The 17041-nt window shown below is 43.5% G+C and overlaps 1 protein-coding gene across 3 annotated transcripts in view; it reads right to left on the minus strand.

The window, feature by feature from the left end:
- Window positions 1-10505: 10505 nt before the first annotated feature.
- LOC147028351 (collagen alpha-1(XIV) chain-like) overlaps window positions 10506-17041 on the minus strand; it is a 236291-nt gene continuing 229755 nt past the window's right edge. For all 3 annotated transcript variants that reach the window (XM_085878673.1, XM_085878672.1, XM_085878671.1), the window contains 4 exons: window positions 15439-15627; window positions 13195-13272; window positions 12338-12493; window positions 10506-12220 (listed from right to left, as the gene is read on the minus strand). In XM_085878673.1, the coding sequence (XP_085734799.1) occupies window positions 12165-12220; window positions 12338-12493; window positions 13195-13272; window positions 15439-15627 (479 nt within the window). In that variant the 3' untranslated portion in view covers window positions 10506-12164. The remainder of the gene's footprint in view (window positions 12221-12337; window positions 12494-13194; window positions 13273-15438; window positions 15628-17041) is intronic.

Raw genomic sequence — 17041 nt, forward strand, 5'->3', positions numbered from 1 at the left:
CCACAAACGAGCTGGCCAGCCCTGACATTTGACTGAAGGCGACAGGAATTTATAAGTTGTTTATGCTGCCAGCAATAACTCGACTCTCCTTCATGAAGGTTGCCATGGGATCTTTAACGTCACCAACTAATGGTAATAAACAGGGCACCAAGTTTAATATCAACACAAAGGATGGCAAACACATTGACACCGAACCCTGCGAGTCCGGCAGCCAAAGGCCAAATTTCCCCCTAACCCCAAAATGTCTGATATAGTTTTTTTCTCTGCTGATTATTTATCATTGGGGTGTATATAATGAGATCTAGGGTGGTGTAGACCGGTCACCCTTGGGCAATTTTAAATATTCAAGATGGCGTCCAAGATGGCTGCCACGAAGGACCAAAATTCGAAAATTCCCATTATTCCAATGTTATCTGCCATAGATCAATGATTTTTATGCCAAGATGATTGTTTTGGGGTCCAATAGACTCGATAGAAAGGGTTTGAGAAGTATTGGATGTACCATGTAAACCTGTACTAAACTGTTCCATGGTCGGGTTGTCGGCGACTTAACCGTCTCCCCCACCAGGTTTTCTGGTGAGGAGGGTGTTTGGATATGAACACCCAGCAGGATTAAAAACAAAACCTGTCAAAGGGCGGAGGAGCTCCTTGTGAGCCAATGGCCATCCATATCTCGTGCCCAACTGTGTCTGCGGACGTCCTCCTGCAGTTGGGTTACTTTTTTATTAGGAGGTTTGTGGCAGGATATGCACTCTGGTCACCGTAAAACCCTTCATTTCGCAAAACACATAAACGCAAAAAAATCTGAAAATCCACTCCGTGGGAGTACCTCCTGTGCAGCTTCCCTTCGCAGGGCAGCTCACCGGATGACGGGATTGGAGCAAAGCCTTCGGGACCCCCAATCTTTGATGAAAGGAGGGAAACCACGGGGTAACCTGCCTGGGTCAGATTGCGGGTGAGGTGTCGGAGTGGTGCTGAGGTGTCGTCCACCAGACGGCAGTCTCCTTGGGTTAAGCTGAGGTGGTCCCTTCGGGTGGGTGCCTGGAATGTCCTATCCCTAAGAGGATGATCACCGGTCTCTGTTATCATCTGAGCTCAAGCGTTTGGACATCGGTATTGCAGCTCTCTCTGAAGTTCGGAGACCGGATTGCGGCGAGATAATGGTGGGTGGTTACATCTACTATTGGTCTGGTCGCTCTGATGGTTACCATGCCCAAGGAGTTGCTGTAGCTGTGTCCAATAAGCTGACCCCAATGATAATTGAGGTAACACCGGTCAACGAGCGTATTATGAGACTAAGGATTCGTCACTCCTTGGGTGTCATTTCCCTGGTCTCTGTCTATGCTCTGACTGAGGCGAGTGACCTCACCGTGAAGGACGCATTCTATGCCACGATCGAGTCCATGGTTGATCGGTGCTCCGGGCGACATACTCCTCTGGTCTTGGGGAATTTCAATGCATTGACGAGAACTGATAGGGACATGTGATCATGAGACATGTGATCAATGCGTGTGCTGTTCCTCAGATGGATGTTAAACTGGACATTGCAGGGGAAGTGGTGGGCGTCTCCGAGTTTTTGTGCTTTTATTTCGTTTTCGTACATGCGATAAGCTCTAGAATCTCTTCACCCAAACCAAATTTCAAAGTTCAACCTGTGCAGAGATGACTGGAGATGTCTGGAGTATCAAACAATGTTTGAAATGGACAAATGAACACATTTTTTCAGTCGGAACTGCTGCTAAGGTCAATCCTGCAGTTTAAACTTTGAAGTTTGGTTCAGGTTAAGAGATTCTCGAATCTAGAGCTAATTTGGATTTCAGCTGTAATCTATATGAATATTTCGGCACACCCCTTTCTTTTTTCCACCATCAGATTTTTGTTACTGCATGAAATGAAACAAGATTTGGCACATATACTAATGATATTATTGTCTTCCTTAAGAGGCCCCTCAAAATTCGTTTTGATGCATTTTCACAAACTCCAACCGGTTCCATTCAAATTCGGTACGATTATGCCTTTTGGTCCAACTTACGTCATTGGCTATAAATTTTTTCCATAACACTTCCGATATTCGAAAAAAATCGATAAATCGATAACCCTTTTGGGATTTTCCATTCAAATCCACTCAAGTTTAAGGCCTACGGGGGACGCAAATTTCCACTTTTCCCCGGGCGCTGTTTTCCTCCGCTACGCCAAGCTGTTAGGGTTAGGTTTAGGGTTTGGGTTAGTGTTAGGGTTAGTATGAGCTACCCTAACAGCTAACCCTAACCCTAACCGCTAACCCTAACCGCTAACTCTAACCCTAACCCTTAACCGCTAACAGCTATTCAGGAAATTTGCAAGACTGCCCGGGCAACACCAGGCTTTATTGCTAGCCCGAGCAACGCCGGGTATTACTACTAGTACTTATATAATATACATTTTTTTTTTTGTATACCTTGGTCGAGGCTCGTATGAGAGCTAACACACAACTCACAGCAAGGAGGCATGAAACAAGAGGGGCGGGAGTGGAAGGGACAAAACAGTGGGGAACAGACACATTGGGTGAACTGTGGAAGGGAGAGGGATGGGGATGGGACGGGGAACATGGCGAAGAGAAGATGGACATTACAGGGACTTTCAGGAAGGAAAGCAGGGGAATTGAAGGAAGTGGGCTTGGGTGGATTATCAGGGGTAGAAAAGATCGAGGATTTGGATGGGGGAAGATGAGAGGTGGTGGTGAACAGCTGTTTTGAAAGCCTGGAGGGAAGAATGGGAAAGAATAGAGTGAGGAAGTTTATTCCAAAGGCGGGAAAAAAGAGGAATGAAAGAGTGAAGATGAGCAGTGATTCGTGATTTTGGTAGTTTTACCAGAAGGGGGTTGTTGGCGGACCTTGAGCGCCCTGTGGAAATGTGGTGGGGACAAATCGCAGAGAGAGCAGGGGGGGGGGCAAGACTGGAGAGGAGTCGGTAGAAGACAGAAAGACCACCGACCAACCTGCGGTGATTGAGTGAGAGGCCCGAAGACTCAGCTTCATTGCGGGAGATGCCGATGATCTTAAATGCCCTGGTTTCGACAGCGTGAAGCCGAGAAAGGTGGGAGGCAGGAGCACCAGCCCAGAGGGGAGAGCAGTACTCCATCAGGCTATGGACAAAAGCTTTGTAAGTGGTCAGGAGCTCAAGAGGGCCGAGGAAGGACTTTGCACGATGGAGGATTCCCAGTCGGCGACTGGCTTTTGAGGCGAGGTTGGAAATGTGACTTTCCCAGGAAAGGTCATGGCAGATAGTGAGACCCAGAAGCTTGAAAGAAAAGACTTCTTCCAGAGGATTGTTGAGAAAGTGGATGGGGGGTGGGGTTTTCTAAATGGTCCTTTCGAAGAGACATAGTGAGAGTGTGAGATTTGTCTGGATTGAAAGACATGTTCCACGTGTTGGACCAGTTTGTGATTTTATCCAGATCTGCAGTGAGCGAAGAAGCTGCTGCTTGCCGGTCTGAGGGATGACAGATGGTACGGCAGAGGGTGGAGTCATCGGCAAAGAGAAATAGAGGATTTTCCAGAGAGTCGGAGAGATCATTGATGAAAACCAGAAAAAGAACAGGGCCCAGAACGCTACCTTGAGGAACTCCAGCCTGCACAGGAAGAGGGGATGAAAGAACTCCATTTAGGGCCACACGTTGACTGCGACAGGAGAGGAAGTCTGCGAGCCATGAGTGGAGATGGCCTTGAATACCATGGGAAGAGAGTTTGGTGAGTAGTGCAGGGTGCCAGACTGTGTCAAAAGCACGTGATATGTCCAGGGATACGGCTCGGATTTCCTGTCTGGCATTGAGGACCTCCATCCATTGATGGGAGAGCAGAAGCAGCATAGGAACATTGATAATTGATAGGAACATTGTTCTGTCTCATGCTACCTTTAGCATTTGTGAAAAATAAATGACAAAGCGAGTTTATTTCATGGTACGGCAAACATTTAGAATTAGTGGGTCGTGGCTTTGGCTGTTGTTTTTTTTTTCTTATTTAACTCCAAAGGTCAATGATAAATTAATAACTGAATAGACGAGAGTTGTTTGTGATTTGGTAATAAACTTTCAATTCATACTAAAAACATGTACTTGAAATATTTTACAATACCCAAGAACAATTAAATAGCCTGCATGTCATTTCAGCTGGTATACAGTTTCCTTTAGAAAGTATTCACACCCATCGACTTTTATCACATTTTGTTGTTACACCCTGAATTTAAAATGGATTAAATTTCAACTTTTTTGTTACTGATTGACACAAAATACTTCAAAATGACAAAGTGAAAACGTTTTTTAGAATTTTCTACAAATTCATTCATAATGAAAAGCTGAAATGTCTTGCGTCAATAAATATTCAACCCCCTGAGTCAATACTTTGCAGAAGCACCTTTGGCAGTGATTACAGCTTCAAATCTTCTTGGGTGTGTCTTTATCAGCTTGCGCATCTGGATTTGGCGATTTTCTCCCATTCGTCCTTGGAGATTTGCGCAAGCTCTGTCAAGTTGGATGGAGAGTGTCGGTGAACAGCAATCTTCAAGTCTTTCCACATATTCTCAATGGGATTCTAGTCTACGCTTTGGTTGAGCCACTCAAGGACTTTCCTGTTCTTGTTCTGAAACCATTCCAGCATTTCTTTGGCTCTATGTTTGGGGTCATTGTCCTGTTGAAACGTAAATCTTTGTCACAGTCTTTGTTGTTTTGCACTCGGAAGCAAGTTCTCCTCAAGGATTGGCCTGTATTTGGCTCCATTTATTGTTCCCTCTATCCTTACAAGTCCCCCAGTCCCCACTGCTATAAAGCATCCCCATAGGATGATGCTGCCACCACCATGCATTACGGTAGGGATGGTGTGAGGATGGGTGATGAGCTGTGGTCGGTTTCCGCCAGACGTAGCATTTTGCATTCAGGCCAAAGACTTCAATTTTTGTCTCATCATATCACAGAATATTTTGCCTCATTCTCTCAGTCTTTGACGTGCCTTTTTGAAAACTCCAGGCGTGCTGTCATGTGCCTTTTCCTCAGGAGTGGCTTCCATCTGGCCACTCTCCCACAAAGTCTTGATTTGTGAAGTGCTGCAGAGACTGTTATCCTTGAGGCAGGATCTCCCATCTCAGCAAAATAACTCTGTAGTACTGTCAGAGTGGTCATTGGGTTCTTGGTCACCTCCCTGACCAAGGTCCTTCCTGCCCGATTGCGCAGTTTGGTCAGATGGCCAGTTCTAGGAAGAGTCTGGGTCGTTCCATAATTTTTCCATTTCCTAATGTTGGAGCTCACTGTGCTCTGGGGAACTTTCATCACTCTTGAAATTGTTTTATACCCTTCCCCAGATGTATTCCTCCTTACAATTCCATCTCGAAGGTCTACGGACAGTTCATTAGACTTCATTGTGGAGTTTCTGCTCTGACATGCACTGTCAACTGTGGGACCTCATATAAAAAGGTGTATTTCTTTCTAAATCATGTCCAATCAATTGAATTGGTCACAGGTTTACTCCAATCAAGTTGTAGAGACATCTCAAGAATGATCAAAGGAAATTTGATGCACCTGAGCACAATTTGAAGTGTCACAGCAAAGGGGTTGAAGACTTATTGATGCAAGACATTTCAGATTTTCATTTTTAATTAATTTGGAAAAATTTCAAAAAACAAGTTTTCACTTTTTCATTATGGGGAATTTTGTGTGTATCGGTGGCAAAAAATTTAAATTTCATCCATTTTAAATTAAGGCTGTAACAACAAAATGTGACAAACGTCGAGGGGTGGGGAATACTTTCTGAAGGCACTGCATAGTCAGATTGGAGACACAGTCTTAATTTTTTTTTTGACTGATCCATGACACTTCAAGTGGTCTATTGAATGGTCTTCAATAATTACTCGATTGAATGGTCTTCCATTGATGGCTTTTTGAAGTGCAAAAATGGTAGCAGTGGAACTCCAAACATGTTTGTCAAGGAGCAGTTCATAAAACAGAGCTGGGTGGGTTCTAATCCCACAGGTAACGAAACTGATGAATGCAAGCCTCAAGTTTATCTCACAACCTCAAACCTGCAGGGTTAGGATCAATTGAACAACATGTCCTTCACAATCCATAATGCCTTCTAATAACCAAACTTCATCAAAGATTTGTTGAAGCACCTGCTTCATAGGCATTGCTTGGCATGGTGGTACATTGTTCTGCACAAATATCATCGTTTTGAGCACACCACTAGTTCGCCAATGAATGTCCATCAGTTGTACAAGACGACAGTCGATAAGGCTCAAAAGGGTATGGACCAGGGACCAATCCTAAAAGATGGCATGAATCTATGGTCATCAACACAAGTGTGAATGTTTTCAGTTGTACCACTAATAGTTGCTTTAATAGTCAGGTCAGGTCAGGTATGGGAGCATGCGCCGGAGCAATACGTCGCTGTTTCCACTTTCTGCCGGGACTCCAAGGGCCTGTCTGGCCATCCCCCAGGCAGATGCCTGGCCCATGCCCATCTCCTTGAGAAGTTTATAAATCTTCTGTAACCACGAGGCACATGATCAGCCCATTGGCCTCCTCCACTCACGAGGCTCCCTCGCTGAAAGAATCTGGTGAGCAGGATAAGCGTCAGGAAAACGAGCCACATGTCCATACAGCCACAACTGACAGCTGTAAATCCCGATCAAGGACTATACAGGTAAGAAATCTCATTTGAGGCTTTCTCAGCAACTGCTCGTTGGACACAGAGTCCGATCAGCGAGAGCCAAGGTTTCCATGAAGAGACCTGGTCCCAAAGGAATTAAGTCTCCATCTCAGATCCCTAATAAGAGTCCAAGTCTCACATCCACAGAGCAAAACTGGAAGCACCAAGGAACTGGAAGCACTTGGACTTTCATCCTCCCACACAGGCACTGGTAGCGCCACACCCCATGATCCAGTGAATCCATGACTCACAGGCCCGACCCAGATGTCTGTTGATCTCTGTCTCACAGCCAGCAGAGACATGAATATGACTGCCAAGGTAAGTGAATCTCTCCATGACGTCAAATTCCTCACCACAAACAGGTACAGACAGGATAGCAGCATCCAAGATGTCATTGAATACCTGGATCTTAGTTTTGACCCAGGAAACCCATAATCCCAGTGGCTCTGACTCCTCATTCAGCACCTCGAGGGCCCCCAAAAGGATATCCAGAATCTCTGCAAAGATGACTGCATTATCTGCGAAATCAAGGTCAGAGATCTGACATCCCAAACGATGCACCGCAATATCCTCCCCATAATCTACTCTACACAAGTGCTGAAAAGTGTGGGGGCCAGTACACACCCCTGATGAACTCCAGTATCAATTGGAAATAAGTCAGAGATGGTATCACCACATTTCACAGCACTCTCAGTACCAGAGTAGAGTTCAGACATCAGGTTGATCAGTTTTGGTGGCACCCCATGAAAACCAAGAATCCTCCAGAGGCCATCCCGATTCACTGAATCAAATGATTTACAGAGATCAACATCGGCTGTAAGCAGCCCCTGAAGAAACTCTCGTCTGTGTTCGGCGAGGACCCAAAGAGCAAGGATATGGTCAATTGTTGACCTCTTTGGTGCAATTGTCAATTGCTGACCATTTCGCACTCCTCAGATTATCCATACTTTGATGAGATCAGCGTAAAAACAAACTTGATGGGTGCGCCACGGGCAAGGTGTTCGAGATAGAGCAAAATGGTTTCAAGACTTTAGGTGGGGAATGACCTCAAGATTATACATAAAAATATTGTCATCCTTGCTTTCAAAGTTTGGGTGGTCGTATGATTTTTATGTCAAAATTTGCAATTTTCTAAGTTTTGACCTTGTGACAAAAATGAAAAATCAGACAATGACAAGTTTTAGATAATTCATTTTGCTATTCAAATACTGAAGAACCCATTCCATTCAGCCAATTCCCGAGGAGAAGATAGATTTTTAATCCGACTACCCCCTAAAAATGGCTTTTGGGGGCGTGGCTCCACTCACAATGGGCGGAGCACACACTCATCCAGGAAAACACAACTAAACATTGATATCGAAAACATAACTAAGTTTCATCAAGATCGGATAAAAGTGCACGGAGTTATGCTCTGGGCACACACACACACACACACACACACACACACACACACACACACACACACACACACACACACACACACACACACACACACACACACACACACACACACACACACACACACACACACACACACACACAGATACACAGACATAACAAATATAGTGGTCACTCTGGCTGGCGCTCGTGAACCAATTATCCTAGCAAAGACCCTGCCCGGCACTAAGAGCAGTGTCGCCCCTCAGTAGTTGTTGCAGACCTGGCGATGACCCTTCCCTTTCCAGAGAGGGACAACAAGGACCCTCTTCCAGTCAGTTGGGATGATACCTGTGTTCCAGGCAGAGCACAGAACTGCATGCAATGACATGAGTACAGCATTTCCACCAGCTTTGAGAAGTTCAGCATGTATGCCACACATCCGAGGAGCTTTACCCCATTTCAACCGGTTCATCACAGTCTGTGTTTCCACAAACGAAGGCAAACCGCCGTTGATTGGAGGGTCAGCCATAGGGATAGTAACACCCCTGACATCCAACTCAACAGCTGGTAGGTCAGCCCGGTACAGCCGCTCAATGTAACTGGTCCAGCGGACCTTCACTTCAGACTCCTCTGTCAAGAGCCCACCACCCTCTGCTCTAACTGCAGTGCTCCGAGGGATGGACTTGGAGAAACACAATGCGTGAATTCTCCTGTAAGCGGGACGAGAATCACTCCACCCCCTCACAGATTCCTTACACATAGGCCTACTTGTCCATCCTTAGTGCACGTCCAGTTTTACACCTCAGCTCCCTGATCAGGTCAGCTCTGCCATTCAGTCTGACCCTGTGACTCTGGTCAATGGTATCCAGTGTCCCTTGAGAGACAAAATTCTTCTTCACCCTACAGTGAGTTTCAAGAGATGCACCGGCAATATCAAGGACGCTGGTCTTCAAGGCACTCCACAACTCTTCAGGACCCCCCAAAGCACCCAGACCCCCCAAATCTTCACTCAGCCTGTTCGTATATTCCTCAGCTACCCTTTCATCCTTGAGCTTGCCAACATTCAGCCAAGGCTCGGATGGTACCTTTCTCCTGGATTTAAGCTGCAACTTCAGATTTGCTGCAACAAGCCTGTGGTCAGTATTGAGGAACTGAGCACTCTGGTAGACCCTGAAGTTTTGGATTATCCTACAGCCACCATCAACGAGGACATGGTCAATCTCCTTTGGCACACAACCAGTGTTGGAATACCAAGTCCAGCGATGAGCCTGTGGGTGCTGAAACCATGAACCGTCCACCCTAAGTCCATGACTTCTTGCAAAGTCAAGGAACTTATGCTTTTCTGGTTCACAGTTCCAGACCCATGGGGACCAACACATGTCTCATAACCATCCCTATCAGTTCCAATTGATGCATTGAAATCCCCCAAGACAAGAAGAGTATCTTGCCTGGGGCACTGATCAACCACCGACTCGAGCGTGGCATAGAATGCGTCCTTTACGGTGCGATCACTCACCCCAGTCAGAGCAGATACAGACACCAGGGAAATGCCACTCAAGGAATGACGAATCCTTTGTCTCATAATACACTCATTGACCGGTGTTACCTCAATTATCATTGGACACAGCTACAGCAACTCCTTGGGCACAGTAACCATCAGAGCGACCAGACCAATAGTAGGTGTAACCACCTGACGTGATCTCTCTGCAATCTGGTTTTCAAACCTCAGAGAGTGCTGCAATACTGATGTCCAAACGCTTGAGCTCAGGTGATAAGAGACAGGTGATCATCCTCTCTTTTTGGGATAAGACCTTCCAGGCACCCACCCGAAGGGACCACCTCAGGTTAACCCAAAGAGGCCGCCGTCTGTTGGATGACACCTCATAGTCAATGTCGTGTTAAATGTGTTTGGTCAATCAATAAGATGCTGTTCAAACATTTGGGGTCTAAAGCCATGTATGTGACCAGTAAAACCCAGCATGCCTTGCTGGATTATCTGTTACAATCATTTCCTGCAGGAACTTTACCTGAAACAGACATTTCAATCTTTAATGAAAGAACTCTGTGAAAGACAGAGCACCAATTGTCCGTTCGTAGAGACACATACATAGCACCACGTTATGCTGCTGTTGAGCATTGCCTCCTCTTCAATTTGAAGTATAACTTCAGCAACTGTTCCTTTCCACAACTTCATTCCATTGTACTGTTTCCTAAATCTGACATTGAAAAGTGGCGAAATAACTTTGCGGCCACATGGTATCTCAATTATCACATTTGATACTTAGATTCCACGAGGTCAAAAAGGGCAACACAGGCTCCAGCCTTCAGCAGCGAGTTGTCCTCCACGTACAGGAAGCTTGTGTACACCCACCCTTATGTGCGGTGGGGTGACAAAAGACCCATTTCTCATATGACATTTGACTTTCAGAATAGAACACAATTAGAACATGAAAGGACTTCTTGTTTTAATTGTCTTTTGCATCTTTATTGAAAATTAAGGTAAAAAAAAAAACAATTCAGACACCTCAAAAGTCTGAGACACAATGACTGTAAATTACCAAAATCTACTTTGAGAGATTCAAGGGTGCCTTAAATGTGACCTACACTCCTAGTTTCCGACTGTATGTATCCCTTGCATCATACAGTTGTCAATCACATAACAAGCAGAGGATTTAAACATTGAAACGGCACAGCATGATTAAATTGATGACAAAAATTGAGATCAACTTATCGATCAAAATTAGCAACACAAGTAAAAAGACGTAACAAAGTCAATGGTTCAAAAGTTGAAACTACAAGTACAAGACATCGTGGTATACACACAACTACGAACAACCACACTTCCAAAAAGACAATCATAAGATTAAAATTAATCGCTCTGGGACAACCATATTTCATAATTCACATCCTTAAACAGTTTTGACTCCAATTTTTTCGTCTAAGGCTAATCAAAACAAATCTGCAATAGAAAAGTCCATTCACCATATAAAAAAGAATACACATCATAGTTGTAACTTGAAAGGCCCAAATAAGGTCAAGGAAACCCCCCCCCCCCATAAAACAAGAGCTACATTTTCCTCTATCTATGATGCAACAGCACTGGAGATAGACAGAACATTATGGACCTGAAAAACGATGACGATGATGACAACAACACCAGCAACAGCAGAATCAGCAACAGAAGCAGCGACAACAAAAATCGGATCACCTTTCTATAATAATGATCGACACATTTGATGATGCAGAGCTGTGTTAACAGTGGAAATGATGATCAGTGATTTCCTGAAAGATAATACACACCAGCATTTCAGACAAACATGAACAAGCCAAAAGAATAGTAAGACAGCACCACTATTAAAAATAAAAATACTACAGATACCTTTTCAAATCTCAAAAAATAAAAATAAGTCAAGGCACGTGATGAGGCAGAAATTTCGGTAAAATCAAGGCTCATTTGGCTGCGGGCCTTATACGAAGAATAATGTTCAGTTTTGAGGATCCGAACCTCGGCACTCATTCTGATGCTTCTCTAGTTGTTCATGGATGCAGCGATAGTTTCCTACACTTGCAAATGTGGCAGATTTAAAATTTCAGGCATTTGAACCAACTTCCAATACAGAGACCCACTTCTGATACCAACCGTCACAGTCGAAAGCACCCGGTCTCTGAAACTTGATTTCAAATGCAGCACCTCGACTCCCGTTCATTGGCGTTCACTCATTCTTCCAAACATAGCCGTAAGCATTGTACATCGTCAACCGTGGCAAGACAAAACAAAATATGAAGCATCTAAATCGAAGAAGACTTTCCATCATATGCTCTAATGAAAGTATGCTGTCCTCCCAGTCAATTGTCCAAGTATTCGGGTTTCAAAGTTGGGGGAATGGGTACATAATGCACTTTGTAATCACATTGTAAAAGTTTAGGATTTGAAATGGGGAATTCAGCTGGTTAAATTGGACAATTGGTTGAATTTTTTGATTAATTAAGGAATGGCAGCATTAAAATTGGAGATCATAGATTACTACCATTTGTGCTTTGAGTGTGTGATCAACTGAAGTGATATGTTGGATGATCATGGAAAAAAAAGAGGAGGAAAACAAGTTAAAATCAGCCACCATAAGGTTGCCTTTCATAACCATAATCCATCTCCATTTCTCCAGGCACTGGAAAGGACAAGGGAAAGTGAAAATGGTTAATACAAAATGAAAATCAAACACTCATCATCATATTTCAAGATTAGCATCTCAGATGCTAAGGATGGTTATTAACTTTAGCCATACCGTGAACACTGTAACCATTACAGGAGGAGGGATCACAGTAGCCATTAGGACCAGGAGGACCTTGAGAACCTTGTATCCCAGGGACGCCAGAGGACCCGGGAGGACCTCGCATGCCCAATCGCCCAGGGCTCCCTGACCGACCAGTACCCTGCGGGCCTGGATTAAAGAAAGTAAGACATTATTAGGGAAAGTAAGAGTCTATTAAAAATAAAAGAACAATTATCGATAAAGCCAACTCTTAGGCATAAAGTGGTGAGAGGATGAAACTCTGTTTGCGGTGGAAAGTGGACAGAGGCCGATTGTGTGAGTGGGTGCAATTCCACCTGTTAACACAGTAAAATAAGATGTGACATATTTTATGAATGGTAATTAATGGCTTCCAAGCATGCAGCCATTGGGAGGCATACAGTTGAAGCAAGGAATGCACAAGAGGAATGCCTTAGCTCTTGTGTTGCTGCAAACATGTGCAGTGATTTATTGAGCTGAGTGCAAACTGAGCTATTGTGGCTCGCAGATTGGCCCAGTGCCAATGAGGCTTTTCTACACTTATGCCTGAAAATGAAGGCATCAATGTGTGACTGGATGACAGTTCTCATATTAAGGTCTTTATTGAGGTCTTGAGTCAGTTGTTCACTTGCAATCATAAAAACTATAGAACTTTTCAATATCTGAGACCCATAATGATGTGATGATAGCTGTTTTGTATGGAAATATGATCACTGAACGTCATTGTGTGTGAATGAGAAGTACAAAATGGATGTGGAGAGTTTGTCATCGGCAAAAGAGAAAGAAAGAATATGAGAATAGGACAGAAAAGGACGAAGGAACTGATAAGTATTTTTTTTTGCCCTGATCACCTGGAGGTCCAGGAGGACCGATCGGTCCTTGGTGTCCAACACCAGGATGTCCTCGCTCACCCTTTCCCCCAGGAAAACCTGCACAGTAGAAAAGGTTTTGGCACAAATGTTAACCAAAATAGACATGAGAAATTGCAAAGTAATGGAGAGCAAGATTCCCCAGTCACGAAAGCTAGGGTGAGTATCTCCCCCCCCCCCAATCCATCCCCCACAACACCACCACCCCAATAACTTCTTTAGTCCTGATTGAATATTCAGTATGTTGAATGTCCACAGCAAAGGGCTTTCTTGCTGACAGTATAGTAGGCAAACCCAGATGAATAATATTCATGAGCTTAACAAAATAAGAGAGGATATCTCTACTCAAGGTGTGCCTCTCGCCCCACAGTCCCAAACAGACACATCTGGCACTACGTTACACGACTTCAAGATGACTAGTACGTGCCCGTACGTGCAAAAAAAAACAAACAAACACAAAAAACGTTCAAACTGCGAGCCAGAAACAACAACCACACAGGCCATTCCTTCGCTCTCATGTGCCCGTACGTGCATGGCCATACGTGCATGCCCGTACATGCAAACCAAAGGAAAAAAAAAACGTTCAAACTGCGTGTCAGAAACGACAACCACACAGGCCGTTGCTTTGCTCTCGCGTGCCTGTATGTGCATGCCCATACATGCGTGCCCATACGTGCGTGGCCGTACGTGAAAAAAAATCCATTTCCCCATCGTAACCGGCACGGCCCGTGAGGTCATCATCGGCCGGCTGCACACCGGCCTATGCAGCAACGTGTCTTGTCATTGGTTTGGTAAATAAATGGCCATAACTTGGGAACCACTTGTCCGATTAATATCAAACCTTGAAAAGGCACATCCTCAGGTCCCCAACAATATAGCTGGCAAGTTTCAATTTGATCGGACTAGTGGTTGTCGAGAAACAGTGGTCATACACACACACACACACACACACACACACACACACACACACACACACACACACACACACACACACACACACACACACACACACACACACACACTGCTGGAATTATAGATATCAAGCTTCTTTTACTGTTCTTTTACAATTTTATCATCACCAACCAGTACTGTGGGAAACATTGGCCAACCAAATATTTCGCTGTCCACAAAGAGCATTTGCTTCAGATGAGCATTGAGATGAATGCCAGTCAATTCTTGATGAAGCAATTTGTAGAAGCTTTTACCAGAAGGCCATGGAATTAGTCCTGAAGTTATCATGATTTAAGCTCTTCCCTCGATTAGAGTAGATGGAAGTTGCTCATTGCTACATGCTTATTTATATTTTCTGGAGAACAAAGTACGAGGTTGTTCAGCGTTTCCAACAGTGATGGGTGTTCAAAGATTCCAAATTAATAAAAACAGACATTTTCAAGGTCGGGAGGAGGGAAAACAAAACGGATGAAAAAGTAATAGTTGGAACATTGGAGGAAGTTCGACAATGAAAAGGACTTCCCTATAGTCTTCTTCTAACTTGGCTAAGCTCGTGAACAACACAAAACATCTGGATTTGGATGATGTGAAGGGAGTGCTGGCAGATCACCAGGAAGTGATTTCACGTCTGCAGAAACGTACAAGACTCTTTCCACCCAAACTTTATCCAGGTGGAGTCAATATTTTCAGTGTAATGGTAAATATCTCAGCATTTAAGAATGCACTGATGGAATTATGATTTGTTTCAGGAAGAGGGCTCTCCATTCAAACATGTTAGTCTCTTCTCTCTCAACTTTCATTGAGTAAAGCTTTTAGTTTATAAACTGCCAGTGATTGCTAAGTTTGTATTTTTACACTGTTATTGCATAATTTTAAGCAGTCATTAATACATATGGTAAAGTTTTCCACATACAGTAATTGTTGAAGAAACGGTTATTAGGAACTTTTAAATGATATTTTTGCACCTTCAGTACTACATATTTAAATGTATTGAGGAGTCGCTCGCTCCTTCACTTCAGACTAAATTCATCACACAATGCCATTTTGGTTTGTACTTTAGAAAACTGGCCTTTGGAAATCTCTTCCTGGTAGAGTTTAATGGATTTTGTTGGCTCGACAGGCAAGCACAACCTTCGTTGATGATGTCGAAAATGATTTAAAGTTACGAAGTCTCCTGAGTTGGCCTGAGCTCAAACTAGCAGTTTGAAGCCAAGTAGGATATTCCTTTGTAAAGTTATGACAGAGTGCAAGTGGAAAATCATATGGTGATAGTACCTTGTTTCCCAGCAGGTCCTGTTGTCCCCGGTGTGCCAGGAAAACCTGGGCGGCCCTGCTCTCCTGGCTCACCAGGCCGCCCATTCGTGCCAGGGCTTCCCGGTTGGCCGGGGGGACCAGGTGGGGCACGTTTCTTTTGTGAGTTGCTTGGGATTTGGTTCACCATTCTGTTCACTCGAGTCATGTGACCTGGGGAAGAGGGAACGGTGGGGGAGGAAGGAGAGGTCGGTGACATATTAAGACAGTGGGAAAGGGACCAGAAGAGTGATGCACTGTGAAATAATTAAATCTGCGTGAAGTTCTGGTGACTCATGTGGTGTTATAAAACACACAAACACACACACACACACACACACACACACACACACACACACACACGTGTATATATATATATATATATATATATATATATATATATATATATATATATATATGTCAAACCCCTGATCTTATCTCAGCATTGAGGGTTGTAATCCAATTGGGCGACATGAGTGTTTTGTTTGATCTGTTAATGTGCTCATGATTTTAAATTTGTTAACTGTCAGAATGTGCGAGTGATGTGACACTTACGGTGAATGGCTGTCCAGCGTTGCCCACCCCCACCTTTGGGTATTTAAGGGGATTTTGATGTAATTTTCATCAGTCTTGAGAAAGGTTAACGGATGCATGTTGCTTGGCATGTGTTGTTGATCTAAACTGTTGAGTCATTGTTTGTTCAATTAAAGTTTGGAGAATTTACCATGGAATCTGTTGATTAAACTCCCAACTGCAAGTCTTTACTTGGATGTGTGTGTGTGTGTGTGTGTGTGTGTGTGTGTGTGTGTGTGTGTGTGTGTGTGTGTGTTGTATATATATGTATGTATATATATATATATATATATATATATATATATATATATATATATATATATATATATATGTATGTATATATATATATATATATATATATATATATATATATATATATATGTATATATATATATATATATATATATATATATATATATATATATATATATATATATATATATATATATATATATATATATATATATATATATATATATATATATATATATATATATATATATATATATATATACAGTAGACTAGGCGTAAGTCGTCACCATCAGGACCGAGAAAAAAGTGACGACTTAGAAATGTGACGACTGACGCGTATGCGAACATTCATGATGACTGTGGGGTGAAGGATGAAGTCGCGCGTGGCCTGGACACGTATGTGTGAGAGCCGGCTATTGTACCAAAAGGAAAACACAATCCTCGGGGCATAGGTGGGGGTTCATTGGTGAGTTGGAAAGTGATCAAGCAAAGATGGAATTCATGAATCAGTTTATCAAAAGTAAAGATAATGAACAACTGTAAGACAACAACTTCGCCTGCTTATCACCATGATGGGATTGACCAACGAACCCCAGAGACTTTTCTGGCAGCATCTGCCAGAAAAGCCCAGTCTCATCGGCATTGTACACATCCCGAGGCTGATACCTTTCCAAGATGTCTTTCAATTTGCCATCCTTCCAGTGGTGCACCACTGCCGAATCCACGCTGCCTGATTCGCCGTACTTCTTGACCTTGCCGATTC

This window comes from Eptatretus burgeri, chromosome 4 (assembly GCF_056783735.1).
Source record: "Eptatretus burgeri isolate ZD-2024b chromosome 4, Ebu_testis_v1, whole genome shotgun sequence".
NCBI lineage: Eukaryota > Metazoa > Chordata > Myxini > Myxiniformes > Myxinidae > Eptatretus > Eptatretus burgeri.